General features: G+C 35.7%; 1 protein-coding gene across 1 annotated transcript; it reads right to left on the bottom strand.

Annotated features, from left to right (window-relative positions):
* Window positions 1-241: 241 nt before the first annotated feature.
* On the bottom strand, window positions 242-17133 carry LOC139132410 (m-AAA protease-interacting protein 1, mitochondrial-like). The gene is made up of 5 exons (XM_070698759.1): window positions 16589-17133; window positions 12629-12700; window positions 10321-10447; window positions 5600-5750; window positions 242-4942 (listed from the first exon to the last, which is right to left on the bottom strand). The coding sequence occupies exons 1-5, from the start codon at window positions 17099-17101 to the stop codon at window positions 4867-4869; spliced, it is 939 nt and encodes a 312-aa protein (XP_070554860.1). The 5' UTR covers window positions 17102-17133; the 3' UTR covers window positions 242-4866.
* Between the last annotated feature and the right edge of the window lie 296 nt (window positions 17134-17429).

The following is a 17429-nucleotide window of genomic DNA, read 5'->3' as shown; positions in this document are numbered from 1 at the left end:
CAATTCCTAATTTGCATTTTTAATTAACTTTCCTAATTGGGGATATATACTTGGATTTATTTGATCAAAGTTGGCAAACCATGCTATGTACCTTTATGATTATGACAGGTTATACCAATATCGAAAGTCATTTCATATTTTCATGTCAGCTAATTTATAATTTGCATATTTAATGAGCTTTCACAGTTTGGCTATATAGCTTCAAGGACTTGACTGAAGGCAATTACACCTGTGATATAAGTGGTGATACAATGACAGCAGTCAAAAAAATTATTTTTATTTCAGCTAATTCCATATTTGAATACTTAATGACCTTTAGAATTAATCCTTGGTGAATATTCACCACATTATGTTCATTATGTTGCTCATAACACTTTCAATGAAGTTTCAAACATGTGACAAAGGTTCAAATTTACACATAACTGCATTATATAATGAAACACATGAGCATTTTCAGTTCATATCTGGTTTAAATTTGGCCACTGGTAACACAGAAAATCAGTCAAATTATGACCATATTATTGACAATAGAAAATGACTTTGTCAAATGAACCAAAAGTTATCTATGTTTTGAAACTTGCTGAAATTGATAAAATACTGGTAAAATACACAACATATATCTACAAAAAAGCAGAGGTAGACTGGTAACACTGTTCCATAAAATATTGGTACCCTAAGCTTGCTTTTGACGATATACCGGTACATGTCTCTTTTCTCACAAAAGTGGGCTTAAAATCACTATGTGAAAAATAGTCTTTCAGCTATATGTTGAACATTGACTCCATGGTCTGTCTAATTCACAGTGAGCGGGGTTGTTGATAAATGCCAATAATACAAGGCAGTCATTATGTGCAAGTGCCGTTTGCAGTATATTTACTGTTTCTGGCCAGAAATTCTGAAACTCTTCATCACAGAAGCCCCTTATCAGATTGCTTTTGTATGTTGGTTCATTATGATAAAACTTGAGTACTTACATTTTTGGGGCAATTTTTTCCACAAAACATGAATTTGTACAGTTGAACTGGTTTAATGTCAGTTCTCAGGCACAGTGCACTACCAATGATGTACACCACCAGCAGTGATATATGCAAATGGTCATTGGTTGGTCTCTTTTCCATCCAAAAAAATTTAACAGTATAATTCAGAAATTTGCTGCTAATATATTCAAATATGTCCTGTGTTCATTAGTAATCCCTTAATTGACAAACCAGCCCACACTTTGTATCTAAATTTATAAACCAGCCCAGACTTAATAGATTAACTATCTTAAATATTGCAGCGTAGCCACATCAATATCAGCCACTTGCACTAAGTAACTTGTAGTAGCTTAAACAATTTCAAATTGATACCGCTTGTAATTAGTTGGTTTGTGTTTTTAATACTGTTGACAGAAACTCTGCCATGACTTGCAGAACTTCTGGCAATGTATTATAATGTTTCCATTCATATTAACCTGCTTAAACCAATTTTTACTGACGCATGATCCTCAATGGTCCATCATAAGGTAGTGGGCTACTTTGAAAATTGTACTTCTTCACTGCAGTTACAATTTTGCATCATTGTTGTAAAGTGAAATGTTTTATTCCAATAAAGATACATGTACAGTTGAAAAGTTACTCATACTGTAAAATCAGACATTAAAATTGAAGCATGAATTTTCCATAACAATGTTGTCATTTTACAGTGCTTTGATAACAATAACAATTAAAGCTACAAGCAGCGTTGGTGGGGCCCAAGCGGTTAACATGGTTTCAAGTTCTTGCACTGATGATATTATGTGCAAAATTTGAGCTTGGAAAAGTCTTTAGTTCTTGGATTTTGAACATCATCTCATAGTTACTGTAGGTTTCACGGGTAATCTTTTATGCAAAATCCAATATGGTGGTGAGACTACTTGACTGATCCAAATGCCTGCTGCAACTTGAAAGAACTCTCACTAAGAATGACATGAGTAAAATTTCAGTTCAATCGGTGTTTTGATTCTGGGGAAGAAGATCTTTAAAGATCAAATTGCGATTTTTGCAAAACCCAATATGGCGGCGAAACCAAGTGCCAATCAAGTGCCTTTTTGCAACTGAAAGAGTTTCACTCTAGGGATGACACGAGTGAAATTTCAGCTCAATGGGTGTGTTGGTTCTGGAGAAGAAGATTTTTAAAGATTAAATTGGTATTTTTCGAAAATCCAATATAGTGGTCAAAGTCACGTGACCGCACGCGATTTTATTCGCAAATTCTGAAGACATTAGGTCATGCTTGCTACATAAAAAAATTCAAAGTGACCAGACCCCCCTACCAGGTAGATCATCATTCGAAGCCATTTTTAGCTCACATTTGGTATACCAATGTGAGGTAATCGTATAAGCTGAATCAGTTCATTTGCATGTCTGTATGTATGTATGTATGTACGTATGTATGTGTGTCCGTCCACGTCAAAAACAGCTAAACGGCAGAACCTACTGTCTTAGTATTTGGTGTACACGTGCACCTAGGGGTGGAGATGTAAATTTGTTCAAATGAACTTGTCAGTGTCAACAATATGCAAATGAGGGGGAAAAAAGGAAAAACCCTGCAAATTGCTAAAACTCTGTAACCGTTGGTCAGATAGGGTTGAAACTTGGTGTGCAGGTTCCTTTAGGTATTCTAAAGTAGGTGTTTAAAATTTGGGATGAAATTTGCATGTTTCTATTTTTCAGGTAATTTTTTCAGTTTTTAGTCAAAAAATGTTTAACTCTGAAACCACTCATCTGATTGCTTTGAAAGTTGGTATACATGTTCCTCAGGATGACCTCAGTCAAGTGTATACAAATTGAATTGAAATTTTCATATTTGTAATTTTGGGGCAATTTTCCGAATTTTTGGTCAAAAATTTTTTTATTCAAGAATAACTAATCTGATAGCTTTGATATTTGGTAAGGGTTGATCAAATCAGTTTGATGAATATCGTAAAGATATCTTGAATTTTATATTTTTGCTCAATTTTTTGGTTATTTTTCTCATTTTAAGTAAAGTTTCTTCTTCTCTGAAACCGCTACCCCAATTGCTCTCAAATTTGGATTAGGTGTTAACAAGGGTGTTACCCTTCTTATTGTTGAAATTACCACAAAATTGGAAATATTACTGTTTTGGGGCAATTTTTGTCATTTTTGGTCAAAAAATCGTAAAAAAAATTTTCATTTTAAAGCCCCTAGACAGACGGCTTTTATATTTGGTGTACAGATGTCCAGGGATGACAACAGTCAGATATGTGGAAGTTGTCCTGAAATATACAAATTTGTATTTTTAAGACAATTTTGTCATATTTGGTCAAGAAAACTTGTTCTCAAAATTACTTGTTTGATAGCTTTGTAATTTGGTACAAAAGTCCCGAGGGATGTTATTAGATAAATTTTCTGCTCAAAGTGTTGGGAAACCCCCAAATAGTTATATTTTAGGTAATTTTCTTTTGTGACCTTAAATGACCTACACCAACCAAGGATTTGTTGTGAGACAGTTTTGAAGGCTGTGAACATAATTTTGTCATGTTTAATATCAATTTGTAGTAAAATTTGATCCTGAAAACGAAGCTGAGGTAATTTTTTTCATTGCGAACCAATTTTTGCAACTTTCGCATGTAAGACACACAAGAACTGATGAGAAATTTGGATCCAGGATAATTCCAGATGTCATAATCCCCCCCCCCCCCCCCCCCACAGTGGAAGGAATTTCACTATCTGTAACTGATTTAAGTGCTGTTTACATTTGAATGATAGCACTCATAGCATTAATTAAAACATCCCCAAAGTTGTAAATATACTGCCAGCTGGTCTTATGTAAACATGGTCAACCAAGGGGTGGAACATTTGATATTCAGGAGGGGGTAGGGGATAGAAGATTGATGAGGTAGCATTCCTTTTCAAAAGATCCCTTTTATATTTTTTCCCACTCTTTTTTCCCCCCTCTCCAACCTTTTCTTTTTGTCAAGCTTCTCTAGCTAATATTTTGTTGACATTTGCTTATGTATGTAGGATCTGCTTGTCCCATTGCTATAGAGTTGGTATGCATGTTTCTAAAGTTTACCTCCAGTACCTAAGTTGCAGACCTTACTTGCTTTTGTCATTCTTGTTTTTCTGGTTGATCTTTGGTACCCATACTGGTATGTACCAATTCTGATAAAATGTGAGCGACTCCGTATAATTGCGGTATTTTTAGGTTTTTGGAAAATCCAATATGGCCACCAGGTCACGTGACCAATGAAAATTTCAAGGGTCAGGCTAATTGACAACTATTAGCCCTGCAAGTTTGAGAAGTTTGCGTTCAGCCGTTTAAGAGATCAAGGTCGACAAAGAAATGGCAGAACAAGAAGAAGAAGAGGAAATAGTAGAACTCGAGCAATAACAATAGGAGCCCAGCCGGTCGGCTTGGGCCCCTAAAAACCTTACTGCTTGAAGTGCATATGAATGAAAACATATTATAATACATTGCAAGAAGTTCTGCAAGTCATAGCAGTTTCTGTCAACAAATGCTTGAAGTGCAACGTAATGGTGTTCATGTATACTGTGTATCGAAGAGACTACCGGTACGTCTTTTTGTAACATCTTTTCACCATTTATTGTAACACCAGTGGCCTATATTTACCAACAATTTCAGGTTCAAATGTGGACTGTTTCATCAAAATAAGATTCACAAAAAAAGCCACAAAAACTGTCTCTTTGATGAAAATTTTGTGTATACAAATCAGATGGCGATGAATCATCAAATTATAAAAATTGCGTTTTTCACACTATCAGGCTTCAAAAACACGTCCTCTTATAGGCCAGATCACTCTTTGCATCATTGTGTACTGTGAAACAGGATCCAAATCATCTCTCAGCAGTTTTTGCTCATCTGTCATAGAACACTTCCATGTTGAATATATCCAATTATCCACTCTGGTTCAACTCCTGGCGTGAAGTCACGTCTAAACCTGTGATGTTCAATAGGATAATTGTACTTTTGTCAGTTAATGTATGTAGTTTGGTATTGAGTATATCAGTGTGATCACAAAGTATGATTTGCAAAGGGCATACACACATTCTGGTGCTCAATACCAAAGCAGAGCATTACAAACATAGACATAACTTACTTTTATAACATGTGTTACTTAAGTTTCATGCATCAGACCGATAGGCTGAAAGCCCCACTAGCTGTAACTCTTTAAATTGTTGACCTAAAAATATCTTCCGATTCTCTCCTTGTTATCTCTGAATTCTACTCTCTGAAAGAATATTGGCTTTTACTGCATTAGGAAACCATTGCTTCGTGAAACATTTGACGGTAAATTCAAATTTTAACGGTCATTTTGATTTTCTGCCATTTTCAAAAATTGGTAATATTACAAAGGAAACAGAACAGACAATGTCACAGTTGAAAACATTCACCCTTCTTTATTACATTTGACAGACAGACATATTTCACCAACAAGTAGCTATAAATTAGCTCGCATCCATGTTCACAAAAAAACTGACTTTCTTGGCATATATACACATTAAATGCTGTAAATATTCACTTTACAGAGGCTTCCCATTCAGATGTGATCATTCAAAAAGGTTTGTTACTGGCATCTGTAACTTTTTCTACTTACTCGTAAGTACATCGTATGACTGTACCATTTTGTTTAACTTGATCATCTGCAATGCGCCCAATCTTAATAGCTTTTATCTCTGGAGCCATATCAGATGGTTCAGCCATAGAAAGACACCAAAATCTCATCAGAATATGAACCCATTTGCCACCTGTGAGTAAAATGTGTCAAAAAAATTCATTTCAGCAGTTTTGTGATTGAAATGGTGCTTATTGCTATAGTCATGTTTAAGTAAAAGTTAAAGCGACTCATGATAAGTGTAAGATTTACATGGACCTCATGTGTGGAAGATACCATATAGTCTATGCGGCAGCCATTCCCTAACTGTCAAACACCAAAGGTGAACTAGAAAGCATTTGCAAGCAAAAGCGAAGTTCCAGAGACCAGAGCAGCGGAAGAAAAGAGATGTGTGACGAAGATTGGTGCAGAATGAAAGAGTGCTTGGGATTTTAATATGCAAGCACGTACCTATAGTGAGGGCTGATACAACAACAGAATACAACTAAAAGCAAGGCAGTCCAGGGAATTACAGTACACAGATTACAAATGCCTAAATGTACGGTAAAAACGCAACAGATATATTCGGGGGCGACAACGCATGGAAATGTATATCAGACGAGAGGAGACATCGGACCTAGGCCGTTGAACTTGAAAACCGAGGCCACATGTATTTTCATTTGATTAAAAGCAATTAACGCTTCATCTGTTAAGAGTTTTTACCACTGACTAAAACAATTTTCATTCAGGGCTCGAAAATTCTCGCCGCCCGACGCCCGTGACAAGTGAATTTTGAGTCCGGGCAAGTGGAAACAACATTCTCCCAGCCCGACGGACAAGTGAATTTCAATGAGGCCACTGTACGTACGCGCTGCCACTCTCTAGTTCTTTAAGTGTACTGCTTTCGATATGGCCAGCTGATAAAATAGCTCTGTTCTACTTGGTTACAAAATAGCAAAATATTGACGTCTTTGCAGCTCTTAATATGTTTTTTTATCTCATGAAATCATGTCACGATGCCTCCTAAACAGAAAACTACAGCTTACAATAAAATGTTGTATAAAGGTGTTGAAACAATTTACCCTCCTTCCTACCATGGATGTAAAAAATATCCATGTTCCTACAAAGTGTATAGAAACACTTTACTCTTCTTTCTACAAAGTTACAAATTCCCTGGTACGTGAAGCAAACATTGTTGCTGTTCGATTCTGCAATCGCGGTCCCTCAGTCCCTCATGGACGGACCGTGCTACAATACATCATGGAGGAATGATGAATACACTGAGGCTTGGCTTTGCCTCTGTGAGTCCCGCGTACCGGTCGTCCTTTTTAGTCCAAGTTTTATCTACTTTGCTTGAATCAAAGTTTGGCCTGCAATTACTCAGTTTGATAGTAAAAACCATTATTTCAAAGGAAACTTTCACAAACAGAGTCAGAATACAAGGGAAAAGGAGAAAAATTTGAGATTTTTTGAAAGGTCAAATCTGGGTCATCTTATGTGATGTCATGAATGAAGACCCTTTAAGTACACAATTATGGTTCAATAGAAACCACCTAGGGAGGTCTAATAGGTACAATCTTACGATAAAAGGCAATTTCTTGGTGCTTTCCAATTTAATGGCATTTAGCTTGACTGTCAGTTTTAAATTAAATTTTATTAACAGTTATGGCAAAGGGAAATTGTCAACAGTAGTTGCAGTAAGCATATCCATTTCAAATCATCACATTAATATTTCTGCAGAGTCCTCCAGTTTAATGATGTAATAGTGAACATCACCAGACATTTCTTGATGATATCAAAATATCAAATGAAAATGTTCCTGGGCTACAATGTTATCATTATCATTAAAACTATTATTACTCTTTAAAACATTGGGAAATGAATTGAACAATATCATTGTGTCTTGTTTTAAAGGATACTTATGCTGAAGATGCTATTGAGCCTGCTTGATCACAACTATGACACAACACCACAATACTTGTATCTACACTGTCACAATGCTACCGAATGCTTTCTTCTGCATGGAAAATTTGTACTTGTGTGGCTAACAAAATTTACATCATGACTTAAAGAGTGCATAAATGTGCCACATAAGGAGCTTGTAGTGTATATGTATGATAAGTTGTCATACTGTGAACACTAACTCAATGCTGCAGAAGTATTCTGTATCTGTGGTAATAAGCTTATACACTTCACATTGCTACCTGATTTTTAGAATTGCCACCTAATTATTTCTTGTGGCAAAAGTTTACCATCAGAAATGAAAAAGTATTTCGATCCCTTCAATGTCATAAAAAACACAGATAATTAATGTAATAAAAACTAAACAAATATTTCTTTAATGTAAAAACTATCATGAACAACATACAAAACATCTTGATTTGTAAAATTAGGAACTCCTGAATGCCGAGAAAGCTGTTGCTACACTTGAGATCATAAACTGTTTAAAAGTTGCTCAAAGTGGCTACAAGATTTTTTATGTGGCTAAAGAGTTGGCTAATCATTTTGGTGACTTAGGTGAACCCCCACAGTTTATGCACATACCACGTGGTAGCAGTAAACTAAATGATACTGAAAGTTTCATGTGGGCACAATTTGACACAACACCGGTGGCCCATTATATACTTACCCTTAGTGCACCTACCTGACTTGCCTATTAAAACCAGGTACCAGGTCATGATGACACACAATGACAATGTACCGGTGTTGTTTTATTGAAATACATTACATGTCCCCAAAAAATTTAATTGGTCCCCCTTTAAGACCTACTATGGGTCACTGTGTCCCCATGCTAGCAAAGCTGGCTGAACTTTTGCATGTGTACATTACATAAGATATTATTTTTGATACACAGAATAAGGACACAAATTCAGTAAGTTACAGCTACTGTTTCTTTACAATGACATGAATAAAACCATACACATTTACTTCTACAATCATCTGAAATTCGGGGCAAGTGAATTTTTCTTCCGGACAAGTGAAATTGAAAATTCACTTGCCATAGGAGTTTTAAAAAAAATTTTCGAGCCCTGTCATTGCTATGTCGCTGTTTTCACAAGATACTGACTGTTTGATCTTGGAAAGTTGAGTTGCTTTTACGTGCAGCCAACGCATGCCGGTGCAGTGACAGACAGTTCACTATGAATGCCTAGCTCTGTATAGCAGGGCTGTGTGTTACCGGCGTTAAACAGCCTCCCACCACAGCCCTGCAGACTGATATAGAAAAAACCGCTGGTGGCTCCTCAGAAATACGGAGGGCAGTTTCTCTGCTGAAACAGCCGATTTTGAATCCAAATTTTGCATTAATCTTCGTTTTCGAGCACACCCACCTCGCCTAGGTACACGATGTGCCCAGCCGTGCTTGTAAACTTACACAAAGCCTACTTTTCTCTCTCTATGCGAGGGAAGCGTTCGTATCCGCCGCCATTGTTAATCTCATTCAACCCATGAGCACTCGGGCGAAAACCAGCCTCGTATAACGTAACAGTATAGCGCCACGTACGGCAAGTATTTAGAGAAAAATCAAAATCAGAAAGCAACAAAAACCAAAGCGAAAGAAAGCTAGAATTATTAATAGCTGAACGCAATTTGATATTTGTGCAATGCAAAATAAAAAATAAATAAATAAACAAACAAGAAATGCCCGTAAAACCCGTCCGAGCTGAGCGATGACGTCATAAGCATGTCGCAAATGCATTCTGGGTAATGAAGGTAAAATTTGTATGTAGCATGTTCTATGGTAGTAATACGAGAGAAAGAAAGAAAGAAAGAAAGAAAGTAAGAAAGAAAGAAAGAAGGAAAGTGAGCAAAAACTAACAGTTCCAGAGCTGGTCTCTGGAACCGTAGCACTTTATGCCATGACACCTAATCATGTCACCTCATGATCATAACCACTTGTTGATGCCTATTGAAAGTTAAGCAACAATACATTTTGATAAGTCTAAACCTAACTTACAGTCAGGTTTATTTCTTGGTTTTGTCACTGTATGTGACATGTTCATACAGACTGTTCTATCACTGATTAAAACCCTATTTATTGAATAGGCTTCAGGCACCAGAGTTTAATCACTAACTACAAACCTTTATTTAATATGCAAATGAGCTGTTAATTAACTTGACACTGCTCAATGCTTCATGGGACAATTAGGTATCCATCACATCAACATTTGTAGCATGTTTCATTAAATTTAATGCTGTAATTTTAGAGTAATATCACCAATTACAAAGATCATTAAATATGCAAATGAACCCTTAATGAACTTGACACTGTTCAATGTTTCATAGCACAATTAAATATTTATCATATCAATATCTGTAGCAGGTTTCACCAAATTTGGTTCTGTAATTTCAGAGTTATATACCCAATATCAAAGTTTATTAAATATGCAAATGAACCCTTAATTAACTTGACACTACTAGGTGCTTTACAACACAATTAGATATCTGTCGGATCAGTATCTGCAGCAGCTTTCATCATATTTGATGCAGTTATGTCAGAGTTATATGACTAATTATAAAACTTCATAAAATATGCAAATGAGCTATTTATCGACTTGACACTGCTCAATGCTTCTCGGTACAATTAGATATCCATTAGATCAACATCTGTAGCAAGTTTCATCAAATTTAATGCTGTAATTTTGGAGTAATGCAGGACAGGATAACATGAGTCCATTATAATTAAGCATATAATTCATATACATTTGAAAAAATCATACACATACCTGATGCATCATACACAATACCAAATTGATAAGGAAAGAAATACAGGATGTCCTCTTCCTTTACTGCAACACTCCGTCTTACGTTGACACCAAGTTTGTCATATCTTTGCTTGACTGCATCCATTGTCTCAAAAGAAAACATTTATTTGCCAAATCAGTGTCAGTGATCTCATAAATGTAACATAAAAATTATTTATAAAGAACAATAATTTCATCATGTCAATGGCAACACTTCCTAATGAAATAAAATCCTAACATAAAATTGCCTTGACAAGAACAGTTCTTTACAGGTGGGTAATGAATTGCTTCAACTGGGCAATCCTTGGAAGGTATAGATGAAATACTTTTTTACACTTTTAGCACCTAACTAAATGTATTTTTGTGACATATGAGTTGATGTAGGAGGAAATTGATCGCCCAGTTCAGGTCGGCCTGACCAAAATTGCAAAAATAGCTGCTAAAATATGAAATTGAAGATTCCATCATAATTTGAACATATTAAAGTAAGATCATCCATGTGAATATGTCTAATAAATATAAAAGCTAGAAGACAAGTAGTTTTTGAGAAGAAATTTTTTGCGAAAAATATGGCAAAAATCGCCCCCAAAATACAAAATTGCAGATTTCACTCTAATTTCAATACATCATATTAAGATAAATCCTGTAATTGCTGAAAACAAGACTTTTGACAAAAAATCAGAAACAAGCGACCTAACGGCAGATATAGCTCTGCTGTGTTTATGTAGAGAATAACTATTTTTGACACATGTTGATGAAGAAGGTGGAAATCTTTGATAGCTCATTTCAGTGGCCAGAAAAAAGTGGCTAAAATAGCTGCAAAATTACACAATTGAAGATTTCATCATAATTTGAATATATCACATCGGATCACCTCTAACAACATGTCAAGCAAAGTTATCTGACGAGTAGTTTTTTGAGAATAAAATTTTCTGACCAAAAATGGCAAAAATTGCCCCAAAAATAAAAATTGCAGATTTCACCATAATTGCATTATATCATATATTACAATACTCCCTTGGAACCTGTATACCATATATCAAAGCTATCCACTTGCAAGTTTTGAGAAACAATTTTTTTGACTAAATATGGCAAAAATTGCCCCAAAAATACAAAAACACATTTTTTGACCAAAAATAGCAAAAATTACCTTAAAAATACACCTAAGTAAACTGCATATGAAATTTCAAAGTAATCGCACAAGTGTTTCAGAGTAGAAGATTTTTTTAACCAAAAACACGAAAAAATGCCCCAAAAATAGAAATATGGAAATTTCACCACAATTTGAAGAAACTGAAGTAAGGTCACCCCAAGTGAACTGCATATAAAATTTCAAAGCAATTGGACTTGCGGTTTCAGAGGAGAAGGCAATTGTTGACGGACAACGACGACGACGGACGACGACGGAAAATCAACCTATTTGATAAGCTCTGCGTCGCTGACAGCGGAGCTAACAAATTAATGTGCACAAGAATGCAGCCATATCACGTTTAAACAAAATCAGTCCATCGAAGGACAGTGACCTATGTTTATGTTTCAAAGACAAAAAAATCACACTAAAATTGAAATCAAATGGCTGTCTATTGACCATATGGATCATAGCACAAAATTAGTAGAATGCATATGTATGCCATAGTACTTTATCTTTGTACCGAGTCTCAACAACATTGGATAAGGAATATTTGCATATGATTAAGCCTCAAAGACATGAAGAAATCCAAAAATGATCATCTGGCAGCGATATTGGGAAAAAATGACAATCTGGCAACCATATTGGAACATGTCACGAAGTACATTGACTTGTATATGTATGCCATAGTGCATGATCTTGTGCCAAGTTTGGACAGAATCGGTGTAATGACCTTTGAATTAAGCTTCAAAGACATGCAAAATTCCAACAGAATGGCAGTTCTGCAGCCATATTGGCTCCTATCGCAAGGTTAATTGATACATGCATATGTATGCCATAGTGCTTTGCCTTTGTGCCATGTTTGAACAAAATCGGTTCAAGGATGTTTCAGTTATGGTTCAAAGACATGAAAAAATCACAACGAAATGGCCGCCTCACACCCATATTGGATCGTATTGCAATATAATTCGACATGCATATGTAGGCCATAGTGTTATGCCTTTGTACCAAGTTTGAACAGAATCAGTTCAAGGATGATTGAGTTAATGGTTCAAAGACACGAAAAATCGCAAACAAAATGGCCGTCTCACGCCCATATTGGATCGTATCGCAATATAATTCTACCTGCATATGTAGGCTATAGTGTCAGGAAACACTCACCTCGTTTGTAAGAAGACCTTGCAGTTGATCCAAATGCCCCTCAGCTATTTGATTAGTCACATGAATAAAAGCCTGTCCAAAACATAATATGTAATTATTATTGAAGTTATGTTATAATAGTATGGTTCTACTCTTGAACAAGTCATTGCTGATGACACAGTCCCCACTGGATTATGGTGTTTGAATTATGGTGATTGAATTACATGCTTGATAGCTTCAGTACACGGGAGAGGGGTGAATTTGTTAAATGTTGGGAAATCACATGATAGTGATCTGTAGGGGGTCATGTTTGTGTACTTGGGACAGTAAAGTTATGGCTGTTGGTGTTTTCCAATCGCCCAAAAAGTACAACTTTCAAACTTTCACCACAATTTGAAGAAATGTAACTTAAGTCACCATAAAGAGCCTACATACCAAATTTCAACCAAATCTGGCCAGTGGTTACAGAGTTTTAGTAATTTGCAGGATTTTTCCTTTTTCCCCCTTCATTTGCATATTTTTTACTTTGACATGTTTATTTCAACAAATTCACATCTCCACCCCTGGGTGCACCTGTCCATCAAATACTAAGATGGTAGGTGCTGCCATTTAGGAGTTTTTAATGTGGACGGACATACATCAGCACACACTTTTTAACATACATACATACATACATACAGACAGACAGACAGACAGACAAACAAACAGATAGACATGCATACATGCATACATTTATTTTTACAGCTTTTAACCTCCAACAGCCGACCAACTTGTCAATATCAGCTTGTTCAACTTGATACTACTGCTTATAATAATATAAACGAGAGTTAATTACATTCTAATTAAAGTAAACAAGACTTGCATGTCAAGATTTACGTCATAAAAAAACAGCATATCTGTCAGGTTATAAAGAATCTTCAGCTGGTTATCTTTATCAGTATTTTCATCCTATTAACCAAGCACTTTTTAACTTTCAAATTAACATTGCAAGTAAGTTCTGTAGAATAAGTTGAGCCTGTAGGTACTCAGAGAAAGCACACAAAAGAGACAAATGTTTGCAACTTAAGAAGTTCAAGGTCATCAAAAGCATTATAAGGAATCATGTAACACTTTCATTGTACTGTTTACACAGATTGCATAATTGCTATAAATAGCTCATGAGGAATCTTACAGCCCAGCTTTACCATAAAGCCCCTATCACTTTGACCACTCTTTTAATTGACCACTCTATTTTTTTCCTCAAAAAGTAATTTTATTTTATCCTTACCAAGTCAACCATAAATGGAAATTGGAACTTTCTCTGTCTCTATTTATTTGACCAACCTATCATGACAAAGTATTATGAGCAATTTCTTGTCGATAACATACAGAGCACAATATATGACGGTTCAGAATATGTCAAAGTTAGGATTCAGGAAAGTTGCCTTTACATGTTTTAATCCTCCAAGATGGTAAGCATTTCACTATGAACTGTCAAAAAAGTTGAATGTTCTAATAATTCTACACTAAAATTATTTTGGCTTTGATTTCCTAATTAATTCAATTATTTAAAATCATATTAATTATTTTTTTCCAGGAGAGTTGATAGGGTTTATACAGTACAAGAGTTACATACAATGTAAGTCAAATTCAGTTAAAACATCAATTACCGTCTAACATTGCAAAAATATTAAAAGACTGACACTCAAAAAAGTGATTAAAATCATGATTAGCAAAATTAAAATGCCTCTTATTCAAAATGTAAGAACTTTATTGCCAAACGAAATAGTTGCTTTGTTATGTAGCACTATAAAATTATCCCCAGCCAAGTTTTCCCAGATTTTTGCCAAAATTTTGAGAAAAACTGTAGCCAATGAAATGCGATGTCCATTTGGTCCAAAATTATAAAAAAATTACAGGAAAATTCTTAAAAATTTGTAAAATGTTGAACTAAAATTTTGGTGGATAAAAATTACAGTGCTCAAAGGGTTAAAATTGTGGTGAAACTGTTATATTTGTATTTTTGGGGCAATTTTTTGCATTTTAGGTCAAAACATTTAATTAACTATTCTTATTGCTTTTAAACTTGGAATCTATGTACCTAGAGGCAACGTTAGGCAACTTTTCCTTTTATATTTTTTGGGCAATTTTTCCCATTTTTGGTCAAAGTTCTTTTTTCTCTGAAATTGCTATACGCTTGCTTTGACACTTGGTATGCATGTTCCAATTGGTAAACTTAGTTGCGTATACTCACTCTGGCCCGCCACATCAAACCAAACGTTAGCCAAGTGTCATTGACACTATGTTTCATGATTTGGATACATTACATAATCAAGAAGTGTCAGGATCTGTTTTCATCAGGTCCACAATATGAATCCACAAACTAAACATCAGCCCTAGTCATTTCTAAATTTAGCACTGCTTTACCATAGTACAGCATATGCCATGATGATGGAAAATACCAGAGCATAGACCCTCGAGGGTCTATAACCAGAGAAGGCAGTGGCTAGCTTGCAGCATTGTAAAGACAAGACATTTTAAAGGCAATGATGGAGCTGTAACTTTTGGCATTATTTTCATGATTTTATAATTAAATTAAAGTTAGTTCATAAAAGTGTTCTTACTCAGAGACGTTTACTCAAATATAATTATCCACTGAGTGGGACTGCAGAGGGAGGTTTCAGGTAAGACAAATAAAAACGGGTGCTCATGTACCCAAATATGGCTGCCTCCACACAACTGTACGTGATAGACAGCATAAATGGTGCATCTACACATTTGAATCTTTAAAAATACAACATGATGCCACCCACTGAAAGGACGGGAAAGGGATTCACTCCACTTTGACAAAAAATTCTCTGTTTGTCACTTTAATCATGGGCAAGATTTTGAAAATGGCAGGAAATTGACAATGAACAAAAATCTGTTAAATTTCCTACCTATTCTGCCACAAGCAAATATGGTTGAGCATAGTTCATGATTATGTCATTCAATTTGCAGATTGCAATGAATATCTGAGGAACTTTGAGGTACCTTGAGGTTGGACAAATTTCGCAGATTTGCAGCTCATGGGCCTTTAAAGCCATGTGCTGTACATCAAGCAGGGACTTGACTTACCTAGATGTATCTCTGAATATTTCTCTGAAGGTTGTGTAACTTTGAAATAAAGTCAGTCATGTGCATGTGCAAAGATGTACATATTTTAACATAATTAAGTAATTCAATGTTAAAAGGCAAGTAACCCTAAAGTATGCTGATGTTCTCTCAGTATTTTCTTCAGTGTCACTACAGTTCATTGTTTACTCTCCACATTGACATACTACACAGCCATTACATAAACAAACCGCATTGCTATTATGCTCAATTAAATTTTATTCTGGACTGAGATCCATTTGTACAAAATATTAATGCACTTCACATGTGTACTTGTGTTCACAAGCTAAGTACTTGGCAGTTCAATAAACTCTCAAGAGTAGAACAAGAAATAGCAGTTGAAACACTGAACATAATTCTGAAAAAAATCAACAGCAGTTAAAGCTACTATTCCTTGAGGAGTATTGTATGTTCCAAACACTGTCAGAATGTTTTTTGTTGGAAAAAAGTTACTTTCGGCAAATAGCTGTAATAATTGTAGCCCATGAAGCTGAATGTGCTGGCTTTTTCTGTCATGGGACAATGTAGGCCCCCACCAGCTACGACAGAAAAAGCCAGCGCACAACACATGCGCTACAATTATAGCAGCTACTGGGCAAAACATTTGCTTCAAGGTAACCTTTGGAAAAAAAATTCCTGCAAGGACAGGTGAAAAAAATAATTGTTGCCATACCCATTTCCTCAACCCCCCCCCCCCCAGCGGACTCAAATGGTCTACCCCGTTATACGTCCATGGTCACAGTCGGCCACAATTTATCATATGGTCAGGCCCTCTGATCAATTGAATAAACTGTTGAAATGTACTGCAACCATGGAGGTGGTGCAACTAAACGTCTGAGGACTCCTCACCTTTTTGGCTCCTTCCTTGAAGTTTTCTTGTGTACACTCGGGGTCAAAATACACCCGTAACAACATAAAAAACAATGCATTTCTGAGCATCGTTATGGGGTTCGGAACACCAACGAAAAAACTTTTGATATGTGGTTGTGGTGGTTTGTCCCCTACACTGTTACTGTACAAACGTTTAAAGCAGTAATTGTTTTGATCCTTAGTTCGGATATTACAATTACATCCAATAAGGTGTCTTTTGTAACTTGTTAAATCGTTAAAGCGGGATCCAGTTGCAGAAGTTGATATGCAACAGCCGTTGAACAGATGAATTCGTTGCAGCTCGGTTACCGGTTTCAGCAATATACCTCGATGAGAGATTTTTCGCTGGTCATGAGAGGATATGTTTTTGAAGCCGTTTTTTGTTAATGTCCTTTCTATTTCTTGGGCGCAAACTCGGACTGGTCTTGCAATGTATCTGATTTTTTTAAAGTACTTAGCCATGAGCCCAAATCTTTCTGTGGTAGACGCCATTTTCACACGATGCTGAAGTTATTTTCGTATTCGTTTTCGTATTCGTATTCGTATTGGTATTGAAGTCACTGACAGAAATTGGTATTTTCAGTCCAGGTTTCAGGTATAAAATGTGCAATTTACGATATTTACTGAGTTTTAAATATTCATGATATTGTGATAATATGGTTTATAATTTAATCTGCCAAATTTTGTTAAATTTGCATAAATTTGCTTATTTAGATTTTAAAGAATTTTGTTTATCTCATTTTATTTGAAAAAAATTACATAAAACCGGTTGGAATCTGGTAAGGCAGCCTCTACGCTTGCCATGTCTCTTGTCCTGGCA

Source organism: Ptychodera flava, chromosome 5 (genome assembly GCF_041260155.1).
Source record: "Ptychodera flava strain L36383 chromosome 5, AS_Pfla_20210202, whole genome shotgun sequence".
Taxonomy (NCBI): Eukaryota; Metazoa; Hemichordata; class Enteropneusta; family Ptychoderidae; genus Ptychodera; species Ptychodera flava.
Note: the sequence above shows the minus strand (reverse complement) of the source record. Positions and strands in the feature narration are given on the sequence as shown.